The sequence below is a fragment of the Heloderma suspectum genome, chromosome 2, assembly GCF_057233095.1.
Source record: "Heloderma suspectum isolate Gila_16-S chromosome 2, 16-S_ref, whole genome shotgun sequence".
Lineage (NCBI taxonomy): Eukaryota > Metazoa > Chordata > Lepidosauria > Squamata > Helodermatidae > Heloderma > Heloderma suspectum.
The window spans coordinates 2,681,933-2,706,051 of NC_139459.1; the positions used below are offsets into that span (position 1 = coordinate 2,681,933).

The 24,119-nt window shown below is 52.5% G+C and overlaps 1 protein-coding gene and 1 long non-coding RNA gene across 2 annotated transcripts in view; one reads left to right on the forward strand and one right to left on the reverse strand.

Moving 5' to 3' along the window:
- LOC146351847 (uncharacterized) overlaps positions 1–24,119 on the reverse strand; it is a 1,244,848-nt gene that overhangs the window by 1,177,657 nt on the left and 43,072 nt on the right. The window lies entirely within an intron of this gene.
- LOC146351869 (C-C motif chemokine 19-like) lies at positions 344–10,103 on the forward strand. The gene is made up of 4 exons (XM_084832703.1): positions 344–491; positions 3,922–4,045; positions 8,476–8,572; positions 9,501–10,103. Exons 1-4 carry the CDS (start codon positions 431–433, stop codon positions 9,522–9,524), a joined length of 306 nt encoding a protein of 101 aa, XP_084688829.1. The 5' UTR covers positions 344–430; the 3' UTR covers positions 9,525–10,103.

The window sequence follows — 24,119 nt, forward strand, 5'->3', positions numbered from 1 at the left end:
CACCCTTCATTTAGTTGTTTCAGTGGGTCATGGTCTTTTATTGTTAATTGCTTTTAGCTGTTTTATATAGTATTTAAATTTTTGTATGTTTTGATTTTTGCTGTAAGCTGCTTTGAGTCTTTTTTCTGAGACAGGCATCTAAGAAGCAATAATAAAAATAAAAAATAAAAATAAATGTCTCAGGCCACAAGACTTGGGCTCCAGGCACCCTGGCTGGATCAAAAGGATCCCTGCAGCAGCTGCTCCCCTCCCCCCGGGGCTTTCTAGGTTACTCACAGGGAGAAAGTGAAAATGAGAGTAAGGAATCTTGGTGATAAATAGGAGAGGCAGGAGCTGGCTTCCTGCTAAAGCATCTGCTATCCCAGGTGGCTGCTTCGGCGGCTTTCTCTCGCTTGGTCACCACCTCGAGCTGCACAGCAGGCCAGCAGGCATGGCGCGCTGCCTGGGGCTCCTTGGCCTGGTGTCTCTCTCCCTCTGGAGCACCTTGCAGGGTAAGATGCAATCGCCTCAACTCAGCTTCCTAACAGGAGCCCTTTTATCCTTCACAAGCCCGTAGAACGCTTTCCTTCCAAATGTCAACTGCGGGCTAGCAGAGCCTTTCCAAGGGTGGGGGACTTCATGTCCGGGGGGGAGAGGGTTGGCCTGCCAAACTTTTTGGAAGAACCACCCTGCCCTTAATGTTCAGGAGAGCGGCTGCCACCAGGACATTGCAGTTCAGGGAGATCTCCCCGCCCCCCTGCTGCTTCTTTCTGAATTCAATTTGCTTTTCATTGGCTAAACCTACTGAGGATGCTGTCAACCCCCCTGTAAAAGCTGGGGAACATCTTCAACCTGGTCAGTGTTACCTAGTAGTTTGCTTCCTCCTTGACAAATGGTGGGTCCTGAGTACAAATACCTGCCCCATAAGAAGATGCCTGTTGGATCAGACCAAAGACCTATAGAGTTGGAGTGGCCATGTGGGCTAGAATCATAGAATAGTAGGGTTGGAAGGGGCCTACAAGACCATCGAGTCCAACCCCCTGCTCAGTGCAGGAAAATCTAAGGCTATCAAAGGCTTTTCTACATGAGGCTTTTAACCTGCACCTTTACCAAAGATCTGCTTCCAGATTCTTTGCAGGATCAAGCTCAGCTCCTTTACACGTGTTTTTTTCCAGGATTTTTCTTTCTCTGCCGTTCTATACGTTTCATTACACAACCACTAGATGGTGTTGTGGGATAGCAGAATTGCACAATTACACGAGAGTCTCATTCCGCCATTTCAACATAGTAACATACTTTCCTCAATCTAAAAAAAGCCTGGGAAATGGTTCGAAAGAGTGGGAGAGGCCCTGGAGGATACATGGTGTAAAGGACCTGCACATTATATGAGTGAGCAATCACAAGTGCACAATAAAAGCCTCATGAAGAAAGGCTCCTAGTTCAGCCCCCCCTCAACTGAGTTGGCTGTTTTGTTGCCGATTCATCCACTTTGACTAGATCCCTCTGGAACTCTTTGCAACCCCCCGCTTTTTTAGTCACCCAGAACAATGAGGTGTCACTTGCAAACTTGGTAGGGATGGCAGAGAATTCCGCCATGGATTCCAATGAGGCCGGATTCTAAAGATCCCCTGGAATCCGTGGCAGAACGGCCTCCTGCTCCCCCCCCCCCGCGGAATCCCCAGGGATGGAACTTACCTGGGGCGGATGCAGGGGAGGCTCTGGCAGCTGGTCTCCTGGCTGGCCACAGCCGGGCTGCTGTGGCCGCCATTGGCGTCCTTGCAGCTGTGATAGGCTACCTAAGTATTTACGTAGCCTATCACGGCTAACCCCCCCCGCAAAAAAAAAACAGCGTATGCAAATAGCGGCGGCTATGGCAGCTGCCATTTGCGTTCCCTATTTTTCGCCGTTCTAGCCTACGTAAATATTTACGTAGGCTATTACGGCGAGAGAAAAGGAACGCAAATAGCGCCCACTACACTATTTGCGTTCCCTTTTTTTCGCTGTAATAGCCTATGTAAATATTTACGTAGGCTAGAACGGCAAAAAATAGGGAACGCAAATGGCGGCAGCCGTGGCCGCCGCCATTTGCATACGCTGGTTTTTTTTGGGGGGGTAGCCATGATAGGCTACGTAAATACTTACGTAGCCTATCACGGCAGCCTGTCTGGATGCAAAGGGCGGCCACTACAGCGGCCGCCATTTGCATCCGCAGCAGCCCGTCCGCAGCCGGAAATCCGACTGCGGACAACCCTGGCCGGCTGCTCCATGGAGCCGGCTGGAGAGGATTCCAGGGGGGAGGACCGGATCGCCTCCCCCACTGTCGAGGATTCCGGGGGGAGGGACGGAGCACCTACCCCCCCCCCGTGAAAAATTCTGCGAAAAGGTGAGTTTCGTACATCCCTAAAACTTGGCAACCTCAGTATTTATCCATAACTCCAGATCAGTTATGAACAAGTTAAAAAAGCACAAGTCTCCTTACTACAAAAGTCAAAGATTACAGCTCCTTGGCTACTTTGGAGCCCTGCTGGATGGGGGAGGCATTATTACTAATTTCCTCCCATTATTATTATTTTTGCTTTTATAGAGAAGTAGCACAATTAAAGCCTCCCCACCCACAATGGGAACACAAATGGACACTGGGGCAATTAAAAATGCTATGTGAAGAGGCCCTTAATTACTAACCCCTTAATTACTAACCCCCCAGCAGTGAAGCCAGATTCCGGCTGAACAACAGGAAAAACTTTCTGACTGTTAGAGCAATACGACAGTGGAGCCAATGACCTAGGGAGGTGGTGGGCTCTCCCACCCTGGAGGCGTTCAAGACGAGGCCGGACAGCCACCTGTCAGGGATGCTCTGACTTGGATTCCTGCATTGAGCAGGGGGTTGGACTCAATGGCCTTGTGGGCCCCTTCCAACCCTACTATTCTATGATTATATGATCAACAAAAAGCAATGAAATGGGGAGGCCCTATGAAAAGGAAGCTTCTAATTAATATTAGAAGAGCCCTTTGCTGAATGGGACTTATTTGTGAGTAGATATTACAAGTGGGACCTGGAATAAAATGTTGCAGTGTGTCCTCCCCGCTAAAAGCAGTGCTCCTGTTCAGGGTTCCAGCCAGTCACTCCCTGCATGCAGGGCATGCAGCTCCTTGCCCACTCACCCCTTGCTGTTTTGTTTTTCCTTTTCCAACGATAACGCTACATTCTGCGGTCACTGAGCATGGGCATTTTGGGGTGAGGCTGAGGGTACCCAATTAGGTTTTTATTAACGTCCACCCACCCCACCCCAGTTTGGCAAACCTTCGGATTCCCCAAGCATGCTGATGCCTCCCTCTTGCTTCTCAGTGGTTTCATTTTGACTTCAACTCAGTCGGCACTTACCACCTGAGTGTGCTCTTAGAAGGAGCGACAGCAGGTTCTTCACTATGGGACAGACTCTGCTGGATAATACTGCACTCTATTAAGTGCTGTGTGGAACTACAGAGTTAATTCTGAGTCCAGCCAATTGCAGAAGAGCAGTGCCTCAGTAGTGCTCAAGGGCTTCAGTGTGGAAGCAACTGCAGCTTAATTTCATGTCCAGATGCTGGTCCTCCTTCTGCTGTCCCCAGCTCCATCACACAGCCTCTTGGAGAGTCATGTGAGATCCTTGAAGACAATTCCTCAACTTCTCTACATTCCCCCCACCCCTGGTGGGGGGGAATCTCATGCCTTTGGTGATCTCTGGGCCATCCACAGTTTCTTCTCCCTCCCTGCATGACCAGCTGCCATGAGAGGTCTTGGCCAATTCTGACTGCTCTGGCTGGAATCAGTTTGCCATTGCAGAGGTGTTGCTTCTGCAACAGAACAATTCTGTGCCACCCAGGTCACTGAGGAGGCTGCGAGGGGGTGGGGTGGGGAACCCCTGGCTCCTTCCTTCCTTCTGACTTTCTCCTTCTTTCCAGTGTCTGGCGATTACCAAGTCATGGACTGCTGCTTGCGGACCAGCCCTTTCCCCATCCCCCTCAAATTTGTCCGTGATTACTGGGAACAGCGTATTCAAGAAGGCTGCCCCGTCCACGCTGTGGTGTAAGTTGTGGTCTAGCCTTTGCATAGGCCTTTTTGTCTTCTTTTTAAAGACAGACAATGTGCAGATGCACCACTGTGTGCCCTGGCAGAAACACTGTGCAAACTTAAGCCCCCCCCCCGCCCAAAGATAGGGAAGCCACTTGGGCTTCGATGGATCGCCTTAGCCCGGGACTGTGCAAGAATATGGGGAAGGACACAGAGGAGAAATAAAGGTTTGGGAATTGTGGAAAAGGTGGCTCTTCTTATTACTACCAGAAGCTGGTGCAGGAGAAGGGTGGGTGGGTGGCAAGATGGGCATTTCAAGTATTCACCTATGCAGCGCTTCCAAAACATCATGGTGAGGTTAGTGCCAGTTTTATGAGGCACTGGTTACTGGAAAAGACCCTGATGCTAGGAAAGACTGAAGGCAAAAGGAGAAGGGGGCGGCAGAGGATGAGATGGCTAGATAGCATCACCGATGCAATGAGTATGGACTTGAGCACGCTCCGGGAGAGAGCGGAGGACAGGAAGGCCTGGCGTGCTGTGGTCCATGGGGTCACCAAGAGTCGGACACGACTTAGCGACTGAACAACCACAACAATACAGGGAGGGGGAAGAGCTAACAGGGACAAGGCAGCGGGCCTGCTAATGGATCGCCTGAGCTACCTGCAGTATGCTCGGGAGCAAAACTCCCGGTTAACTGGCTGGTGCACCACCGCTGATGGCCTGCGTTTCATGCCGGACTTCCAGGTGGGTGTGCATGGCACAGTTCTGCACGGCCCAGGAAGCGTGGCCATTATCTTGGGGGGAGCAGTAGGAGACATTGCCTTACTCACTCGATGGGAAGGGAGAAAGAGATCTCCCCACTCGCATCTCCATGACCTTTGGGCCATCCCCTCCCCACCGAGCACTCCCACAGCCTCTTGCAAACACAGCGCTGGGCCCGTCCCCTCCCCTTCGGGCCTGGTGGCAACGGGCTGTCCCGGTGTTACCGAGAGCCAGGACCCCGGTGTGGAGCCGAGTCATGGGCTGCAGGTGCCCGCAACAGCCGGCGGGGGTGGGGTGGGGTGGGGGTGCGTTCCTGCTTCACTCCTTGAGTTTGTTGCTGGGGCAGCACGGGCCTCTCTGGGGATGCACCCAGAGCAGACTCGGGGGTTCCGGCTGTACCATCCGGGGCTAAACGGGGAGCAGGTCCCCGCGCAAAGATGCCCCGGGCTGGGGCTGTGCCCTCTCGCCAGCCAGCGAACCCTCCCACGGGCTGGGCGAAGCACGGGGGCCCGCAGCGGGCCTGGCGCGGCAGCCTCCTCGGGCTCTGCGGCTCTCGGCTCGGCTCGCCGCCGAGCGCCCCACCGCCCGCCTGGGAGAGCCGCCATCACAGCCCAGGGAGGGGGCGCCGCGACCACGGGCAGCCTGGGCCGCGCGGCGCCCGGGAGCTCGGAGGCGGCGCGGCTGTGGCGCCGCGGACGCGCCTCCTCTCCCTCTCCGGCGCGGGCCTGGGCTGGGCTGGGCCTGCCTGCCTGCCTGCCTGCGGCGTGTCGCCTGCGCGCGGCTCGAGAAGCTGCTGGCCGCCGCCCGTCCGCGTCCCACGCCGCGGCGCGGCTGCGCCCCTGCAGCTCCGGCTCCTCGCCTTGGCCGCGCGGAATTCACAGCAGCCGGGAACGCGACACGCCCGCGGGTGGCGCGGCCCGGCGCAGGCTCTTCCGGGACAGACCAACGTCGGGAGCCGCTCGGCGGGGAAGCCGCCTGGGCCGCCGCGTGCTGCGCGGGAGCGCAGCCCCCGCTCGCGCCTGCGCTGCCAGGGCGAGCCAGCCGCAGGGCCGGGAGGCGCGGCGCTCCTGGCGCGAGGGCGGCCCGCGCTCCCGGGGCGCGCTCAGGGCTCCGATCCGTTCGGCCGGGTTCCACCAGGCGCGGGGCTCCGCGCCCCGCCGCCCCTCCTCGGCCGCTCCGTGAAAAGCCCCCCGCGGACTAGCCCTCGGCGTGGCCCAAGCACGAGCGGAGCCTGCGCGCCGCCCGCCCCGGCGCCCCCCAGGCCGCCTCCGCGCTTTCGCTCGGGGGCGCTCTTCCCCCTCCCCTCGTCGGCTGTGCGCTGCGCCGTTGTCCGAGGTCGAATTTAAAGCGGGGAATCATTTTTTAAATGAAAAATCAGGCGAAGCCACAGCGTGCGGCCTGCCTCTCGGACGGTCTGGGCAGGGCCGGCCGCCCCCTCGGGGGCAGCCAGGCATTCGCCTCAGGCGGCAGGAGCTGGGAGGCGGCAGCGAGGCGCTGCGAGTTCTGGGCCCCGCGCGACGGCCCGCCGCCTTCAGGCGCAGCGGGGGACGGTGTGCCGCCGTCCGTGCTGAAGACGCCTTCATCTGCCAGGCCGGCCAGCTTTGGCCCGTGGGGTGGGAGAGGGGCCCATCTTGCTCTCCGGCTCAGGCAGTAAAATGTCTTGGGCTGGCCCGGGTCTTAGGACAGCATTCCCCAACCTGGTGCCCTCCCGATGTCTTGGACTGCAATTCCCAGCATCCTTCAGCTAGCATGGGAGTTGTAGTCAAACTCGTCTGAAGGGTACCAAGGTGGGGAAGGCTGTTTCTGGGAGAGGCTTTGGGAGGTAAGGCTGTCTGTTTTCATCCACTTTAATACGTTGTTTGGAACAAAAACCTTCAAGAGAGATGAGGCTGGAGAATCGCATTTAATCAGCAACCTCCGATCACAGGCCTGGAGCTGGATGCCCACAATCCTTGCAGTTCCTAGATTTTGTTTTTTTTAATAATCTGAGGTCCTTGTAGCTCACTCTTTGCTCTGAAAAACCTACAACAGGAGAATTTCCATTGCTCAAAAAGAGGGGGGGGGGAGAGCAAATCCAGCCGTACACAGCCACCCCCACCCCACCCCCAGTACAATTCACCGCCCTTCCAGGCCACCATCCATGCGCCTGACCTGATTAACTTCTGTGCAGCTAAAGTAAGTCCAGCGGTTTGAGGCACCCAAAGGGAGCCAGAGACCCTTCGGGTGCTGCAGCAACTGTGTTGCAGTCACAGTAATTTCCCAGGCATGATGCCGAGTTGTGAAAGGGAGGGCCGAAGGAGGTAAAGCCATACCCTCTTTCACGTCAGGCTGGCTGAGGGATGGGCAAATGTTTGAATTTCACGGACCATTTCAACAGGCAGCTAATCAGGGATCCTGCTCAATAAGGGTGCCATGACTCTGGAAAGCGGCACTCTTCCTGCCTCAGGCACACTGGCGCTCCATGAAAGAGATACTTTCCCCCACTCAGTCTCTTGCTCCTTTGGCACCAGCACAGCAACTGCTGACTTTAGAACAGGGTTAGGCAGCCTGGGACCCTCCAGCTGTTTTAGACTACAACTCCCATAAGCCCCAGCCAGCATGGCCAATGATTAGGGATTATGGGAGATGTAGCTCCCAAACACCTGGACTACATCTGGAGGGCAGCAGGTTGACTATCCCTGCTTAGGGCATGTAATGCAAAGGACAGAGGGGTTCAAAGGTCTTTTTCCAATTCTTGATCCAACGGCCAGAGAATTAAGCGCTTCCCCCAACCCCATGTTCCCCCATATGCCCCCCTGTTTATCCTAGCTTCACGCAATGGGAAGATGAGTGAAGGCCTGATGAGAACAATGCAGCAATGGTCCAAAGTTCCAGGGCATGTGACAACATTTTTATTTATTATTCATTTATTAAAATTTATATACCACTTAATATAAAAAATCTCTAAGCAGTTCACATATAAATATTAGAAATCACATTTAAAAATACTGTTTAAAATATTAAAAACTTCAATTACAATAACAATAAAATATATTTAAAATACACTATTAAAAACAATTTCAAAGTTAAATAACAGTACAAAACAATACAAGGAACAGTAAGATGGAGCATCATATAATTAACTGTGGTTGTTTGCAGAGAAGGCCTGGGTGAAGAAGTGTTTTGTTGGGAGGTGCTTTCCTGCTTCCGTCGGGGATCTTTCTTGAACTTGGTGCCCTCCCAATGTTTTGGACTACCATTCCAAGCATTCCTGACCACTGATCATGCTGGCTGGGGCTGATGGGAGTTGGAGTCTCAAACTTCCTGATCATCCCAGAGTGCAGGACACGGAATAATGGGCTCAAGTTACAGGAAGCCAGATTCCAGCTGAACATCAGGAGAAACTTCCTGACTGTTAGAGCAATTCGACAATGGAACCCATTCCCTAGGGAGGTGGTGGGCTCTCCCACACTGGAGGCGTTCAAGATGAGGCTGGACAGCCATCTGTCAGGGATGCTCTGACTTGGATTCCTGCATTGAGTAGGGGGTTGGACTCGATGGCCTTGTAGGCCCCTTCCAACCCTACTATTCTATGATTCTACATCTGAGGACACCAGGTTGGGGGAGGCTGCTCTAAATCGTTGGCTGAGACAGCAAAGACAGCTCGATACTCTGACCCTAATTTCTGCTATTTTTGTTGCTAGCTTAATCACTGTGGGAGGGAAGCACCTCTGTGCCCCTCCCTATGCTAGATGGGTGAAGCACCTGAAAAAGAGGCTGGACCACTGGCACCACAACAAGGTGAGGCTTGAAAAACTGCCCACTGTGCCCTTTGCTCTGGCTCAGCCACTGTGCAGTCTACCTACCCCAGAGGGTTGTTATGAGGGGTGGAGTGGGGAAATGAGGCAAAAGCAGTGCTGCCCTGAACTCCTTGGCTGAAGGGTGGGATACAAATGTGGCTGAGTGTGCTTAGCACTTGGACATGCACTAAGTCCGCTAGTCTGCCAGGGCCGGAAGCTCCCTTCAGTGCAGCCCAGATCCAGAAAGCCAGATTTTCTGCACATGGACTAGAGTTCTGTTCCATCTGATTCAGCAAATCGACAACGGCCCCTGACAACCTAGCACAGCCGTTCCCAAGCTGGTCCCTCCAGATGTGTTGGACTGCGTCATTCCCTGCAAGCGTGATGGCTATGATGGGAGTTGCAGTCCAACACTTTCGGAGAGCACCTGGTTGGGGCAGGCTGTGCTACCAAGACTTTGCCCAGTGGAGTGCACCATTTGTTCTTCCTTTCTATCGCACATTTGACTGCACAGCGAGCTTTGCAATCCACCTGTCATTTGCTCTCACAATGCCACTGTTTTGGGATCTCCTTTTTTGTGGTAGGTCCATTTTGCTTTGCACAACTGGGGGTGGGGGTCAGAGACTTCCTTGACATTGACTCTGGCACGGCTTCCTCCTGGAGTGGCACAGTGACTGCAGCGTTGGGTTTGGACACAGAAGAGACGGGGCAAAACTAGTCCTTTTTCAGCCATGAAGTTCAGCCAGGCGCTGGGGGATTGGAAATGGTTCAGCTACCCTTTCTGAGCCAAGAGTGGTGCACCTGGTTGCAACATGCCCTGAGCCCCTGTGATAGGCTGGGACAGCCGCCTATATAAGTGCCATCAGTGGCCTGCTTTGGTGGCAGGATGGGGTTGCTGATTGATTGACACTGCTCTTCTAATCTCCTAGAGATCATCTGGGACTTCCTTCTAAACTGCTGGCTGACCAGCTTGCCTCCTGGAAGAGGGACTTCAGATAATCAGCTTCCGAGAACACGTGCATTCCCCGAGGTGGACCAGTGGTCTGAACCAGCAAGCACATCTTGTGTTCTCGCATTCCTGCTGTTGCCCCCTTGGAAGAGCCACTCCCGGGTCGTTTCTCTTTGACGTCTGTGAAGTGCTGCTGTGCTCTCTGTGTTTGCAAATGGCTGTTTGGGTCCCTCCCTATTCATAAGCTGACCTCCCCCCGCCCCGGAAAGGGAGATTTGGGCTGTCTTCTGTCCCAGGGGCACAGTCCTATTACGATGGTTTGCTAGGGGTGCTTTGTTCTTTTTGAAAACTGTAATTGTGCTGCTGATGGTATGCTTGGTGGTCCGTGGCTGAAAAAGTTTTTGATTGGTGGAGTGCCCTTTATTTCTTTTATTGTGTTTTGAATTGTGTTTTAAATGTTTTTGGTTTTATGTCATGTTTTAATTCAGATATTGTTTTCAATCTGTATGCTACTGTTAGCTGCTTTGAGCGCCAGTTTTTGGTGGAAAGGCGGGATGTGAATAAAAAATTTTAAAAAATGGTGTGTGAGGGAACAAGTAAATTATGCTCAGTCCAGCATGTGAGGCTATCAGAGATGAAGATGTGGCCAGGAGGAGAAGGAGGAGGAGGAGAATGCAGATGAATGGTTTAAACTGGCCTTCCCCAACCTGGTGCCCTCCAGGACTTTTGGACTTCAGTTCCCATCCATCCCAGGCAGCATGACCAAAAGTCAGGAATGCTGGGAGTTGTTGTCCAAAACACCTGAAGGGCACCAGGTTGGGGAAGGCTGGTTTAAACATACAGATGCTGACACCAAACTCGGTTGGCCCAGACTGGGCCCCTTGTGAGTCAAGAACGGGATTTCCCCCTCCTCCCTCCATGGCACTTACAAAACTGCCTTCTGCGGGGTCAGAGCATCTGAGACACGGAGCCAGCCAAGCCTGGCATCTGCCTAGTCTGATTGGCCCAGCAGAGGTCTCAAAAGCCAGCGGAGGTCCCCCCAGCCACACTCTCTGACAGCCCTCCCACTGGAGGGGCCAGAGGCGGATGCTGGGGCCTTCTGCATGCAAAGCAGGGGGGGGGAGCCCTCTCCCACGGAGCCATGGGTGCTCTGGATTTGGATTTCTCATGAGAAAGGGTCTACGTAGACCATCAGCGATCTCCTGAGCCCACATTAGAAAATGGGGGGAGGGGCAGGACACAGATGGACCTCCCCCCCCGCCACATGAAATTTTCCCTATTCTCATTTCTGCTTTGTTTCTTGAAATATGAACCACACATTCCAGTAAGAAATGTAGAGGGTGCTTTTTTCTTTCTTGGTTTCTCAATGTCTCAACTTCCTGGCTGGGGAGCATCTGGCATAACTGGCACCAGCAAAGCCCATGAAGAGTAAAGCAGTGTAGGAAGTGCCCTTCTGTTGACTTCTCATCCGGCTTGCCCAGTTCTGTCTGCTCTGGACAGGCAGCAGTTCATACAGAGAGCTCAATGCTTGATGGAGTTTATAGGACCTTTAGGTAGATTTTAGTTGTACTTGATTTAAATGATGTGGCTGCCTTGAAGTCTCACTGGGCAAAAATGCGGGATACATACATTTGAACTTAATGCAAGAAAGATTGCAAGCTTTGCTAACTGAGATCCTTCGGCTGGAGATGAGGAGCCTGGATCTTGCTGCCTGCAAAGCCCCGGCCCCTCCTGGGGAATGCTGCTAGGTCAGATCATGGGGGCTACAATGGATTACGAGGGGCAGGGGAGAGAACCCCCAGCTCCTTCCTTGCAATGGTGCCCTCCAGGTGGCTTGGTCCTCAACTCCCATCAGCCCTAGCCAACAAGGCCAATGGTTAGGGATGCTGGGAGTCGTAATCCCAAACATCTGGAGGGTGCCCATTTGGGGAAAGCAGCCTTACAATGACTAATGTGGCTTTAAGTGTCCTTCAGACACCAGGGGTCAGCAACACCGTGCCTACAGGAGCACTGGAGTCCTCCAAGACCCGCACATGCGCCCACCAGACCCCAGGGGACCCCAAACCCTTCCCTTCTTCCTCACTCTCTCCACGGCCTTTCTCTTTGCCCTACCGTGGCTGCCACCACAGTCTCCCCCACGCCCCATGCTCCTGCAGATCAGGAGAGGCGGCAGAAATTGCGGGGGGCGGGAGTGGAAGGTGGTCATGAACAGGAGGGGGGGAGGAAGAAAACAGTGAGGAGGAGGAGGAGGAGGAGGAAGGAAATAGCAAGGGAGGAAGGGGAGGATGAAACAGTGAGGGGAGGAGGAAGGTGGGTGCCTGCTCATCCAGACAGCCATTTCTGGTGGTGCCACAGGCACATTTCAAAACGTGAAATGCGCCTGCACGCCTTAAAAGGTTGCCAACTCAGTTCTACGTTTTGGGTGACCAAAAGGTGGATTTGCCATTCAGGGTTAAAAATGGGCTAATATGCACCAGTCCAGCACCGTGAGTCATGCTGGTACAATTCATAAAACAAAAACCACAACAGTGTAAGTACATTATATGAAAATGTGCATGAGTCCAATGTAGACAGAGGGCTTCTCTACATTATGGAAAAAGCCCGCAACTTTCCTGGGGCTTTCTGCTTCCGTTTCCATGGTGCAATTAGGATGGGCTCCTTCTGATGACAAACTCGTGAGGTGGAATTGAAAACGCCCTTTCTCTGCAGCCTCACCAGGGGCTTTCTATATTTTCAATGAAACAGTGCCAACTAGTGGCTGAATTATGGCATTATGCTGGCATTACACACTAGCAATATCCCGTTTTTTTAAATTCTAGCGTATCTCCGATCTTTTTGAAAGCAGGATAAACGGGGAAAGTGCAGGAGACGTCCTCGAGGTTGACAACATCATTTAAAGGACACGCAGACGTCCGTGAGTAGCCAATCACTCATGTAGAGATGCCCAGAGATGGGAATGCACACATCCCAACACATAACAGGACCATGGAGTCCCCCCACCCCTAGACTGAGGCAACAAATAGCCACAAAACATGAGCTGGAATGAATTTGTTTCTTAAAAGCAAACCTCAGACTTCTGCTTTGTAAATGCTTTTGTCAATAATCTCCAGATGTGAATATTTGAATATTCTCCAGCTATTTGATATCTGAAACCCAATGATATTGGATTTCAGTGTTTAATGTCTGACAGCTGATTCTCGACATTTGACCACTCACATGCTATTTAGCACTTGATAATTTCGATATCTGAAATGAGATGGGAGGTCACTGCGGTTTTCAAATTGCTTCTAACATTCCAGCTCAATTTGTCTTCTCTGCTTAGAATACATCTGTTATGCAATGAACCATTGCATTGAAGAGGGTTATGGGAAAACTTCTGGGATGCACATTCAGTTCATGCCAGTTGTGAGCTGGAAGTGCAGTCTAGAAGGCATCCAGCATTTTCCTAAGGCTGCACGGTGCTGAGACAGGTTTTTTGTTTTACTTGATGGGATTTGAAATATAACTTGCAATGTTAAGGAGTATTTGTCAGTTTAGGAGAAGCCCGCCAAATAATCCAGAACTGTGAACGCGTCTAGAGCATCTCTGACTCAGATGTTGAGGCAAACATTCCGCATGTAAAATGTGATTTTAAATATCAAATTCGAAGACCAACTGGCAACACTGGAAAATTCTGCAAATTTTGAATACTTGTGAATTTTTGTCTCAAATGAGATGAGCTCTGGTCCAAGCGGAGGAAGTAACAGCTGCCAGAGTAGGTTCTTCTCCATGCGTTTTAATCTTTTGTGTTTTTTAAAAAAAATCTGAACATTTAATCTCTAGTGTTTATTTACCTGGATTCAATTCACTATCAGTTCTTCAAATGTTCTTTAGAAGAGTGGAGCAAATCCATGCTTTAATCAGTCTTTAATCTCATTGATTATGAGTTCAAAAGGGTCATTAGAAGTATGTTAATGTGTAACTTAACTTGTGTTAAAGAGCTCCTGGGTGCATCCATGGGGATGGAACAAAGTCTGTCTCCATTGTATGTAGTCATGTAACATGTATTTACCCTACAGGTTATTTAGTCATGGATCTTAAATGGGGGTATAATTGTTATTTCCTTTCCTCCTTCTGTCTATAATCCCTAAAAATTCTCCTATTAAAAAAAGGAAACACAGTTACTTTGTTTCATTTGAAACAAGAAGAACATAGGAAACTGGTTTATCCTGATTTGGACCCTTGGCTCAGCACTGTCCGGAGCAGACTTACTCAACCCAGTGCCCTCCAGATGTTTTGGACTACAACTCCCAGGATCCCTGCCCATTAACCATGATGGCTAGGGCCAATGGGAGTTGAAGTCCATGGATGGCAACAGGTTGGGGAAGGCTGGTCTACAGTGACTGGCCCTACCTGGAGATGCTGGGAATCGAACCTGGGGCCTTTTGCATGCCAGCATCTGCTGTGCCACTGAGCTAGAGCCAGGTCACTTCAATGCAGCTATTGAAGTGGGAAGATGCTGTAGCAGATGGCTCAGAGTTTAAATGTAAAGACCAGTGAGAATTTGCTGTGGCACATTTCCAGGTGTTCTTGCACTCACAACTCCCAGAAAAGAAGCAACTGATGTAATTTCATCAATCACAGTTACGGCACTCTATGATTTATGAACTTCTACCCTGAAGTTCTGGGAGGAAGAAATGCGCCATTTTGCCTGTAAATAGCAAAATGACTATCTTCTACGTGGAATGGTTATGGTACTTCCACTTGTAATAGCTACATTTTAGTCGAGCATTCCTGCCTCATTTAATTTCTTGAGAGAGAGGACACCAGGCCATGCTCAACTTGCATTCTCTGTTTTCTGCCACAACCTGCTCCTTCATTTGCACATGTGGAGGCTCAGCAGCTTTCCTTTGCTCCAGAAGCATTTACTTGGGAGTAGTGGAGCACCCAGCGAAGGCTCCAGTCTCTGGGCTTCGCTACACCAGGGTTTTATCCCTTTCCTTTGCTGTGGCTTCTGCTTCTGGATTCCTTGTGGGATTAAGATCGGTTCCTTTACACATGCTTGCACGTGCTTTTTTTCAGGGATTTCCTTTCTCTGTAAGTTGTATATGTTTCATTATATAGCTACTAGATGGTGCTGTGGTATAAAGGAACTGTGGAAGTACGTGCAAACTTCAATGTGCTTCTAGAAAATATGCTGGATTTTCCCCGATCTTAAAAAAAAAAAAAAAATGAGATAAAGATTATAAAGCACAGGAGAGGCCCTGGAGGTTGATGACATCAGGTAAAGGACCTGCAAACTTCCACGAGCGACCAGTCACCACGAGTGCAGGATAAAAGCCTCAGTGCAGAATGCTCTTTGTTAGTCAGCCTTGGCCTTCTACCCCTCCCCACCACCCTCTCTCTGTGTCTTACTTGGCAACTTGATAAGTGTAACAACAAGGAACAACCAAGCCTTGAACATGTAAATAGGGAATCAGTCCAGCCCAACAGAGCAATTAAGCAAGTTTAGAACAGGGTAGGGGAAAGAAATAGAATGAACAAGAAACCAAATCCCAAACCAGAGATCCTGGTCTGGCAAAACTATATACTAAGTGAGGATAGCAACTACACTTATACTGGGTAAGTGAGGAGAGCAACTAGACTTTATATCAGGTCTCTTTTTGACACTTCTTGGAGCATCTTATGTTGCCCACTGGATGGCCTTGGGCCAATTTCTTTCTCAGACATGCCCACTGCACAGAATTGTTGGAGGGGAGGGGGGAAGGACCATCTACAACATCCTGAGATCCTTCAAGGGAAGATGGGATAAAAATATACTAAATGAATAAAATACAGATCCAGATTTAAATTGTCAACCTTTTATGTATGCTAGTAATGGAACTATAGCATCACAGAGTTAGAAGGGTCCTTCGAGATCATCTAGTCCAACCCCTGCTCAGTGCAGGCTCTGCACTGCAGGGTGCAGCTACAGCACCCTTGTTAAATGGCAGTCCAGTCCCTGCTTAAATACCACTGTCAAAGGAGATCCCACCACCTCCTGAGACAATCCACAGCTGAACAGCTCTCGTGGTTAGGAAGTTGCCCCCTACTGTTTAGCTAAAATCTGCTTCCCTGCAATTTCTACCCATTGCTTCTAGTCCTGCCCTTGGAGGCAACAGAGAAGCAGCTCCAATTATAATCCAGCCTTGCTAATGTCATGTTCAAGTGGACCACCTTAACACAAGAATTTTGTTCACAAGGGACATTACAGATGGGGGAAAAAAACCAAGTAGAAAAAGCTTTGTTTTGTACATAGATTTGTACGCTGTCCTCCCATTTTGTTCTTGGAAGATCCAGTGCTAATGCACGTGTACGCCTGCCTACAGAGGTAGCCAAAACTTGTCAAGATGTCTGCAGCAGTTTGTCAAGTAGAGTTTAAGCCTTTCAATTTAGAAAAAGGTGCAGCTGATCCTGCAGGCTGAAAAAAGCTGCAGCTGCTGAAAAGCCCCCTTTGTAATGTGCACCACTGTTCAAGGTACTGGTGTCACATCCCTCTTTGTATCTGGTCACCGTAAGCCTGTGCCACACTAGATGCTGACTGGGGCTGGGGGGGGGGGGCACACCAAGGGCACCTCTCCTCCTGGGCCCCTCTCTCCAGCCACCACACACAAGCTCAGAGATGTCAGGTCTGTACCAGGGAGATGAAGGTTGCAGTGCATGTGTATAGGAGCACTACCTCTTATAGAATCATAGAATCATAGAATAGTAGGGTTGGAAGGGGCCTACAAGGCCATCGAGTCCAACCCCCTGCTCAATGCAGGAATCCAAGTCAGAGCATCCCTGACAAATGGCTGTCCAGCCTCGTCTTGAAGGCCTCCAGTGTGGGAGAGCCCACCACCTCCCCAGGTAATTGGTTCCATTGTCGTATTGCTCTTACAGTCAGGACGTTTCTCCTGATGTTCAGCCGGAATCTGGCTTCCTGTCACTTGAGCCCATGATTCCGTGTCCTGCACTCTGGGATGATCAAGAAGAGATCCTAGACTTCTTCTCTGTGACAACCTTTCAAGTACTTGAAGAGTGCTATCATATCTCCCCTCAGTCTTCTCTTCTCAAGGCTAAACATGCCCAGTTCTTTCAGTCTCTCTTCAGAGGGCTTTGTTTCCAGTCCCCTGATCATCTTTGTTGCCCTCCTCTGAACCCTCTCCAGCTTGTCTGCATCCTTCTGAAAGTGTGGTGCCCAGAACTGGACACAGTACTCCAGATGAGGCCTACCCAGTGCTGAGTAGAGGGGAACTAGTACTTCCCGGGATTTGGAAGCTATGCTTCTATTAATGCAGCCCAAAAGAGCATTTGCCTTTTTTGCAGCCACATCACATTGTTGGCTCATATTCAGCTTGTGATCGACAACAATTCCAAGATCCTTCTCGCTTGTAGTGTTGTTGAGCCACGTGTCCCCCATCTTGTAACAGTGCATTTGGTTTCTTTTTCCTAGGTGCAGAACTTGGCATTTGTCCCTATTAAATGCCATTCTGTTGTTTTCTGCCCAGCGCTCCAGTCTATCCAGATCACTTTGAATTTTATTTCTGTCTTCCAAACTATTAGCTATCCCTCCCAATTTTGTGTCATCTGCAAATCTGATGAGCATTCCCTGCACCTCCTCCTCCAAGTCGTTAATAAAAGTGTTGAAGAGCACTGGGCCCAGGACTGAGCCCTGCAGTACCCCACTCGTTACCTCTCCCCAGTTTGAGAAGGTCCCATTGATAAGCACTCTTTTGAGTCCGATTCTGTAGCCAACTGTGGATCCACCGGATCGTTGTTTCATCTAGCCCACTTTGAGCTAGATGAAACAGCTCTTAATTGCCTTCTAGAAGGAGAGTGCCCTTGGGCCCTCTTTACAGAGGACAGTCCTCTCTTCACAGGGCTGCCTGAGGGCTGCCTGTTTGAAAAGCTCTTCTGTTAAATTCCAGTTTAGAGGCAATGAGCCACAGTTAACAGCTGGACGGCGGACTAAACACTCTGGTCACATACTTCCACAGTAAAGGGTGGGAAAAGCAGTACTGGGGTACAATCTTAAAAATGATAGAATGATCTCAGTACGAATCCAAGGCAAACCATTCAACATCACAGTAATTCAAGTCTATGCCCCAACTGATGCCGAAGAAGCTGAGGTTGATCGGTTCTATGAAGACCTACAACACCTTCTAGAACTAACACCAAAAAAAGATGTCCTCTTCATCATTGGGGATTGGAATGCTAAAGTAGGAAGTCAAGAAATCACCAGGATAACGGGCAGGCATGGCCTTGGTGTGCAAAATGAAGCAGGACAAAGGCTAATAGAGTTTTGCCAAGAGAACACGTTGATCATAGCAAACACTCTTTTCCAACAGCACAAGAGATGACTCTACACATGGACATCACCAGATGGTCAATATCGAAATCAGATTGATTATGTCCTTTGCAGCCAGAGATGGAGAAGCTCTACACAGTCAGTCAAAACAAGACCTGGAGCTGACTGTGGCTCAGATCATGAGCTTCTTGTTGCAAAATTTCGGCTTAAATTGAAGAACGTAGGGAAAACCACTCAACCATTCAGGTATGACCTAAATCGTATCCCTTATGAATATACAGTGGAGGTGAGGAATATATTTAAGGGATTAGACCTGATAGACAGAGTGCCTGAGGAACTATGGACGGAGGTCCGTAACATTGTTCAGGAGGCAGCAACGAAATCCATCCCAAAGAAAAAGAAGTGCAAGAAAGCCAAGTGGCTGTCTGATGAGGCTCTACAAGTAGCTGAGGAAAGAAGGGAAGCGAAAAGCAAGGGAGAAAGGGGAAGATATATCCAACTGAATGCAGAGTTCCAAGGAACAGCAAGGAGAGGCAAGAAGGCTTTCTTAAATGAACAATGCAAAGAAATCGAGGAAAACAACAGAATGGGAAAGACTAGAGATCTCTTCAAGAAAATTTGAGATCTCAAGGGAACGTTTTGTGCAAAGACGGGCATGATAAAGGACAATGAAGGCAGTGACCTAACAGAAGCAGATGAGATTAAGAAGAGGTGGCAAGAATACACAGAAGAACTATACAGGAAAGATCTGAATGTCCCTGATAGCCATGAGAGTGCGGTCACTGAACTTGAGCCGGACATCCTCGAGAGTGAAGTCAAGTGGGCCTTAGGAAGCATTACTAACAACAAAGCTAGCGGAGATGACAGTATTCCAGCTGAGCTATTTAAAATCCTAAAAGATGATGCTGTTAAAGTGCTGCATTCAATATGCCAACAAATTTGGAACACTCAACAATGGCCGCAAGACTGGAAAAGATCAGTTTACATTCCAATTCCAAAGAAGGGCAACGCCAAAGAGTGTTCAAACTACCGCACAATTGCGCTCATTTCACATGCCAGCAAGGTGATGCTCAAAATCCTACAAGCTAGGCTTCAGCAGTATGCGAACCGAGAACTACCGGAAGTACAAGCTGGGTTTCGAAGAGGCAGAGGAACTAGAGATCAAATCGCCAACTTTCGCTGGATCATGGAGAAAGCAAGAGAATTCCAGAAAAACGTCTATTTCTGCTTCATTGACTATGCTAAAGTCTTTGATTGTGTGGATCACAACAAACTGTGGCAAATTCTTAAAGTGATGGGAGTACCAGACCACCTTACCTGTCTCCTGAGAAACCTGTACGAGGGTCAAGAAGCAACAGTAAGAACCAGACATGGAACAATCGAGTGGTTCAAAATTGGGAAAGGAGTACGACAAGGCTGCATATTGTCACCCTGCTTATTTAACTTATATGCAGAGTACATCATGAGAAATGCCGGGTTGGATGAATCAGAGGTCGGAATTAAGATTGCTGGGAGAATTATCAACAACCTCTGATATGCAGACGATACCACCCTAATGGCAGAAAGCGAAGAGGATCTCAAGAGCCTCTTGTTGAGGGTGAAAGAGGAGAGTGCAAAAGCTGGTTTGAAACTCAACATTAAAAAAACGAAGATCATGGCATCTGGTCCCATCACTTCCTGGCATATAGACGGGGAAGAAATGGAAGCAGTGGCAGATTTTACCTTCTTGGGCTCCAAGATCACCGCAGACGGTGACTGTAGCCATGAAATTAAAAGACGCTTGCTCCTTGGGAGGAAAGCTATGGCCAACCTAGACAGCATAGTAAGAAGCAGAGACATCACCTTGCCGACAAAGGTCCGTCTAATCAAAGCTATGGTTTTCCCAGTAGTAATGTATGGCTGTGAGAGCTGGACTATAAGGAAGGCTGAGCGCCGAAGAATTGATGCTTTTGAACTGTGGTGCTGGAGAAGACTCTTACGAGTCCCCTGGACTGCAAGGAGGTCAAATCAGTCCATCCTAAAGGAAATCAACCCTGAGTGCTCATTGGAAGGACAGATAGTGAAGCTGAAGCTCAAATATTTTGGCCACCTAATGCGAAGAGAAAACTCCCTGGAAAAGACCCTGATGCTGGGAAAGATTGAAGGCAAAAGGAGAAGGGGATGGCGGAGGATGAGATGGCTAGATAGCATCACCGATGCAATGAATATGGACTTGAGCACACTCCGGGAGAGAGCGCAGGACAGGAAGGCCTGGCATGCTATGGTCCATGGGGTCACGAAGAGTTGGACACGACTGAACAACATGGCAAGGTGCACTGTATTTCCATTTAAAGTATAGCAATTGTCTCTAAATGTGCATCTCTACACATAGACGTTTACATATGCAGATATTATGCAAATCACCATCCTCCTTTTTTTGGAGGCACATTTCCTTTTGTGGGGTGATGCAGCTCACGCATGATTGCGCGCCATGCTGCACCCCGAGTTCTCGGAAGTACAGCATGCTATGAGCCCGCGCACAACCCACGAGGGGGGTGCCTCCCTGGACTGCTGTGATGGCGGAGTCGGGGCTTCCCATCGTGCCCCCTCCTGCCCTGCCAGCCTCAGGTCACCTCAGGCACACGCACGTCGCAGTCGGAGGCCACGAACGCCAGTTGCCGGGGGTGCGGGCAGCGGCAGGCCGTGGCTGTCGTGCCCTGCTCGTGGGCGTCCCGGAGGCCTCTGGCAGGCTGCTGTGGGAAGCGGCCACCCTGTCGTTCCAAAGCGGTTTGTTTGTTTGTTCCCATTAGACCAGTGGAAGAGGCCTGCAGGAGCTGGGCCAGGAAGCTCTACTGAGCCCCGTGTGCCGCTTCCCACAGCAGCCTGCCAGAGGCCTCCGGGACGCCCACGAGCAGGGCACGACAGCCACGCCCCCGCTGCCCGCACCCCCGGCCACTGGCGTTCGTGGCCTCCGACTGCGACGTGCGTGTGCGGCGGGGGACCCGAGGCTGGCAGGGCAGGAGGGGGCACGATGGGAAGCCCCGTCTCCGCCGCCGCCGCGGTCCAGGGAGGCCCCCCCTCGCGGCTGCGCGCGGGCTCGTGGCGCGCTGTACTTCCGAGGACTCAGGGCGCCGCGTGGCGCGCAATCACGCGTGAGCTGCATTCGCGCGCAGCCCCGCAGCGAGGGGCTCCGCCCGGCTCGCAGGCCGCGGCGCCGTGCAGGCAGCGAGGCTGCGGCGGGACGGCCGAGGTTCGCCGGCAGCCGCGGGCCACACGACTCCTCGCCCTCGCGCGGCTGGCCGTGTCGCGCGGGCCTGAGCAGCGCGCAGCCCCCGTGGGGAGGAGACAACGCCCTCGCCGCGGAAGGCGCGGGCGGCCCCTGGCCGGAGCCCCGGGGGCCTGCCGCCTTTGCCGCGAGAGACAGCCGCGGGGGCTGACGCGCTTGGCGCCGGGAGGCGACGCGGGAGCGACGGGCCGCGCGCGCACGTCCGTCCGCGCTCGCCCGCACTGCGCGCCTCCCTTGGCGGGGCTGTCGTGGGTGCCCGGCCCTCGCAGAGAGGCGCCGGCCAGCCTGGGCCGTGAAGGACCGTCGGGGGTTTCGTCCCCGCCCGCAGCGGGATCCCGCCGGCCTTCGGGCAAGTGCCGCGGCCCCGCCATCTGCGGGCTCGCGCTCCCAGCTGGTCCCGAGCAGAAGGCGCCGCCAGCTTCGCGAGCCCAGCCGGGCCTGCTGACGGGGGCCTCTCCTCGCCTGCAGCCCGCGTGTTCCCCGGCCTCCCCCTCCGGCCCGACGGCGGCGGCGGGGGGAGCAGATGCCTCTGCCTGGCGAGCGCGGCAGCGGCCACGACGAACGGGGGAGCGGCGGCAAGAGCTGCTGCTGGCAGCGGCGGCGAGGAGGGGCCTCCCGGAGGGTGTCCCGCGCAGGGGCCTAAGCGGCCTGGCGGCGGAACCAGGGCCGCGCGCTCAAGGCGGTGTCGCCGGCCGCGCACCTGCGGAGCGGGACCCCGTCGCAGCCGGCGCCGCAGTGCCGTTGTAGCGAAGGCGGCCCCCGGCGAGGCGGAGGCCCGGCCCGAGCGCAGGGCCTGCGCGACGCCTGGGGCAGCCCGCACGGCGGGGCCCTGAAGGCGGCGCGAGAGCAAGGCACGAACGCCGATTCCGGGGGCGGCCTTCGCGGGGAGCGCTTGCCGGGGCGCGCCAGCTCGCGGCCCGGGCATCCGCTTCTTGTGGGCGCAAAGGCGAAGAGCGTCGCTGAGCGGGGAGCGGTCGGAGCCCGGGGCCTCTGCCGGGGACTCCTGCAACCCTGCAGAAGACCCTGGGGGCGAGGTCCTGGGCCGGGGGCTGAGCGCCGCCCTGCGCGCCCCCCCCCCGCACTCAGCAGCACCGTGAGGGACCGCCAGGCACCGCCGGGGCACATGGAACCTCGGAAGCCTCCACATGCCGGGTCAGACCCTTGGCCCGTCTAGCCCAGTATTGCTGTCGCACCCCGGCAGCCACGGCTCTCTGGCGCTTCAGGCAGGAGTCCTTGCTAGCCCTACCTGGCCCGGGACTGAACTTGGGGCCTTCTGCGTGCAAAGCAGGGGCTCCACCGCTGAGCCACGACCCCTTCCCGCGTGGCTCCAGCCCCCCCCCCCACATTGGAGCTTCTCTGGCTGTGCTCAGCAGGACGTTTCACCCTGAAACTTTCACCAAGGGGGGCGGGGGGATTTGTTGCTCTGTCTCAGGCAGCGAGACGTCTGTTCACCCCACTGTGTTAATTTCACCTCCTTAAACGTACTGTGTCCACTGCAGCTGAGCGCCATCTATCTTCTGGATGCTTCACGGCGTAGTGGGGACTAGAACCCAGATCTCCCGAGTCCCAGTCCAACACTCTAACCACTGTACCACACTGGCTCTCCAGTATTCTGCATGAGAAACATAGTCCTACCCTCACTAAAGGATTCACTGAATTAGTCTTTACAGAATCCTCTTCAGCTTAAAGTATTCCAAGCATAACAAACAAAAGGCTGTTTCAGGGCCAGCTGGATGGTTTTCTGCTGTTGATGCTGAAGAAGAAGAGGCCGGTGCATTTAACACTCCCACAACTAGGATGCCAGGATCACATCTGTATGGCCCCGTTCCCCAACCTGGTGCCCTCTGGATGGGGGCAATAGGAGTTACGATCCAACACATCCAGACGGCACCAGGTCGGGGCAGGATGCTTTAGGGGAACAGCAGCCACGCCTGCTGGAGCGGGTGCACAGGCTGTTGCATGTGCGGCTTGCAGCGTCACACAGGTCCTGGCGCACTCCTGGGGCTTTCCAGGGGGAAAATCCCGAGCCCTCAGCTCAGTGCTGAGAAGAGCAGCTTCCCAGGCCTGCGCATGCTTGTTCTGCTGTGTTTATTCAGGGCAAAGGCAGTAAAGATTAGAGCAGCAACCTGTATATTTTGGGGCAAGAGCAATAAAGATGAAAGCGTTGGGTTCCTTGGCTCAGGACACACCAGGTGAAAAGTCATGCGCAGGAAGAGCGGCAGGTGGGTTCTGCTTGGAGAGTCCCTTCCAATGGACACCCATGGGCCCCTCCTCCTTCCCCCACCCCCGCCTGAGGGCAAGGGCATCAACGAGGCAGGGGGCTCCCCCCACCACTGGCACTGCCGGTTTGCTAGAGCACAGGGCCGAGCTACGTGTGACGTTGGGACGATGAGATTACTTGGCATGGCTGCCTCCTGTTGAAAGCGCAGTTAGCAGAGAAAAACAAAAGGGCAAAACCGCGAGCGTTTACCAGTTCCACATTCACACAAGGCTACCTCAGTGAAAACAGGAGACCACACCCCTTTTTAGCGAAGAAAACAAAAAATGATTTACAGTTTTTTGCATATACACATGCAGGTACAGCATATAGAGTTTGTTCATAGAATCATAGAATAGTAGGGTTGGAAGGGGCCTACAAGGCCACCGAGTCCAACCCCTGCTCAGTGCAGGAATCCAGGTCAGAGCATCCCTGACAGATGGCTGTCCAGCCTTGTCTTGAACGCCTCCAGGGTGGGAGAGCCCACCCCCTCCCCAGGTCATTGGTTCCATTGTCGTATTGCTCTAACAGTCAGGACGTTTCTCCTGATGTTCAGCCGGAATCTGGCTTCGTGTCACTTGAGCCCATTCTTCCGTGTCCTGCACTCTGGGATGATGGAGAAGAGATCCTGGCCTTCCTCTCTGGGACAACCTTTCAACTACTTGAAAAGCACTATCGTATCTCCCCTCAGTCTTCTCAAATGTTCAGGAATGTTCAGTCCATTTTTTTGTGTTCTATAACACCAGCAGGGGAGAGAGCAAAACATCTG

Coding starts and splice junctions, on each gene's coding strand:
- LOC146351869 (XM_084832703.1), top strand. CDS start 431: ATGGCGCGCTGCCTGGGGCTCCTTGGCCTGGTGTCTCTCTCCCTCTGG. Junction 492..3,921: donor CCTCTGGAGCACCTTGCAGG/GTAAGATGCAAT, acceptor CCTTCTTTCCAG/TGTCTGGCGATTACCAAGTC. Junction 8,573..9,500: donor ACCACTGGCACCACAACAAG/GTGAGGCTTGAA, acceptor CTAATCTCCTAG/AGATCATCTGGGACTTCCTT.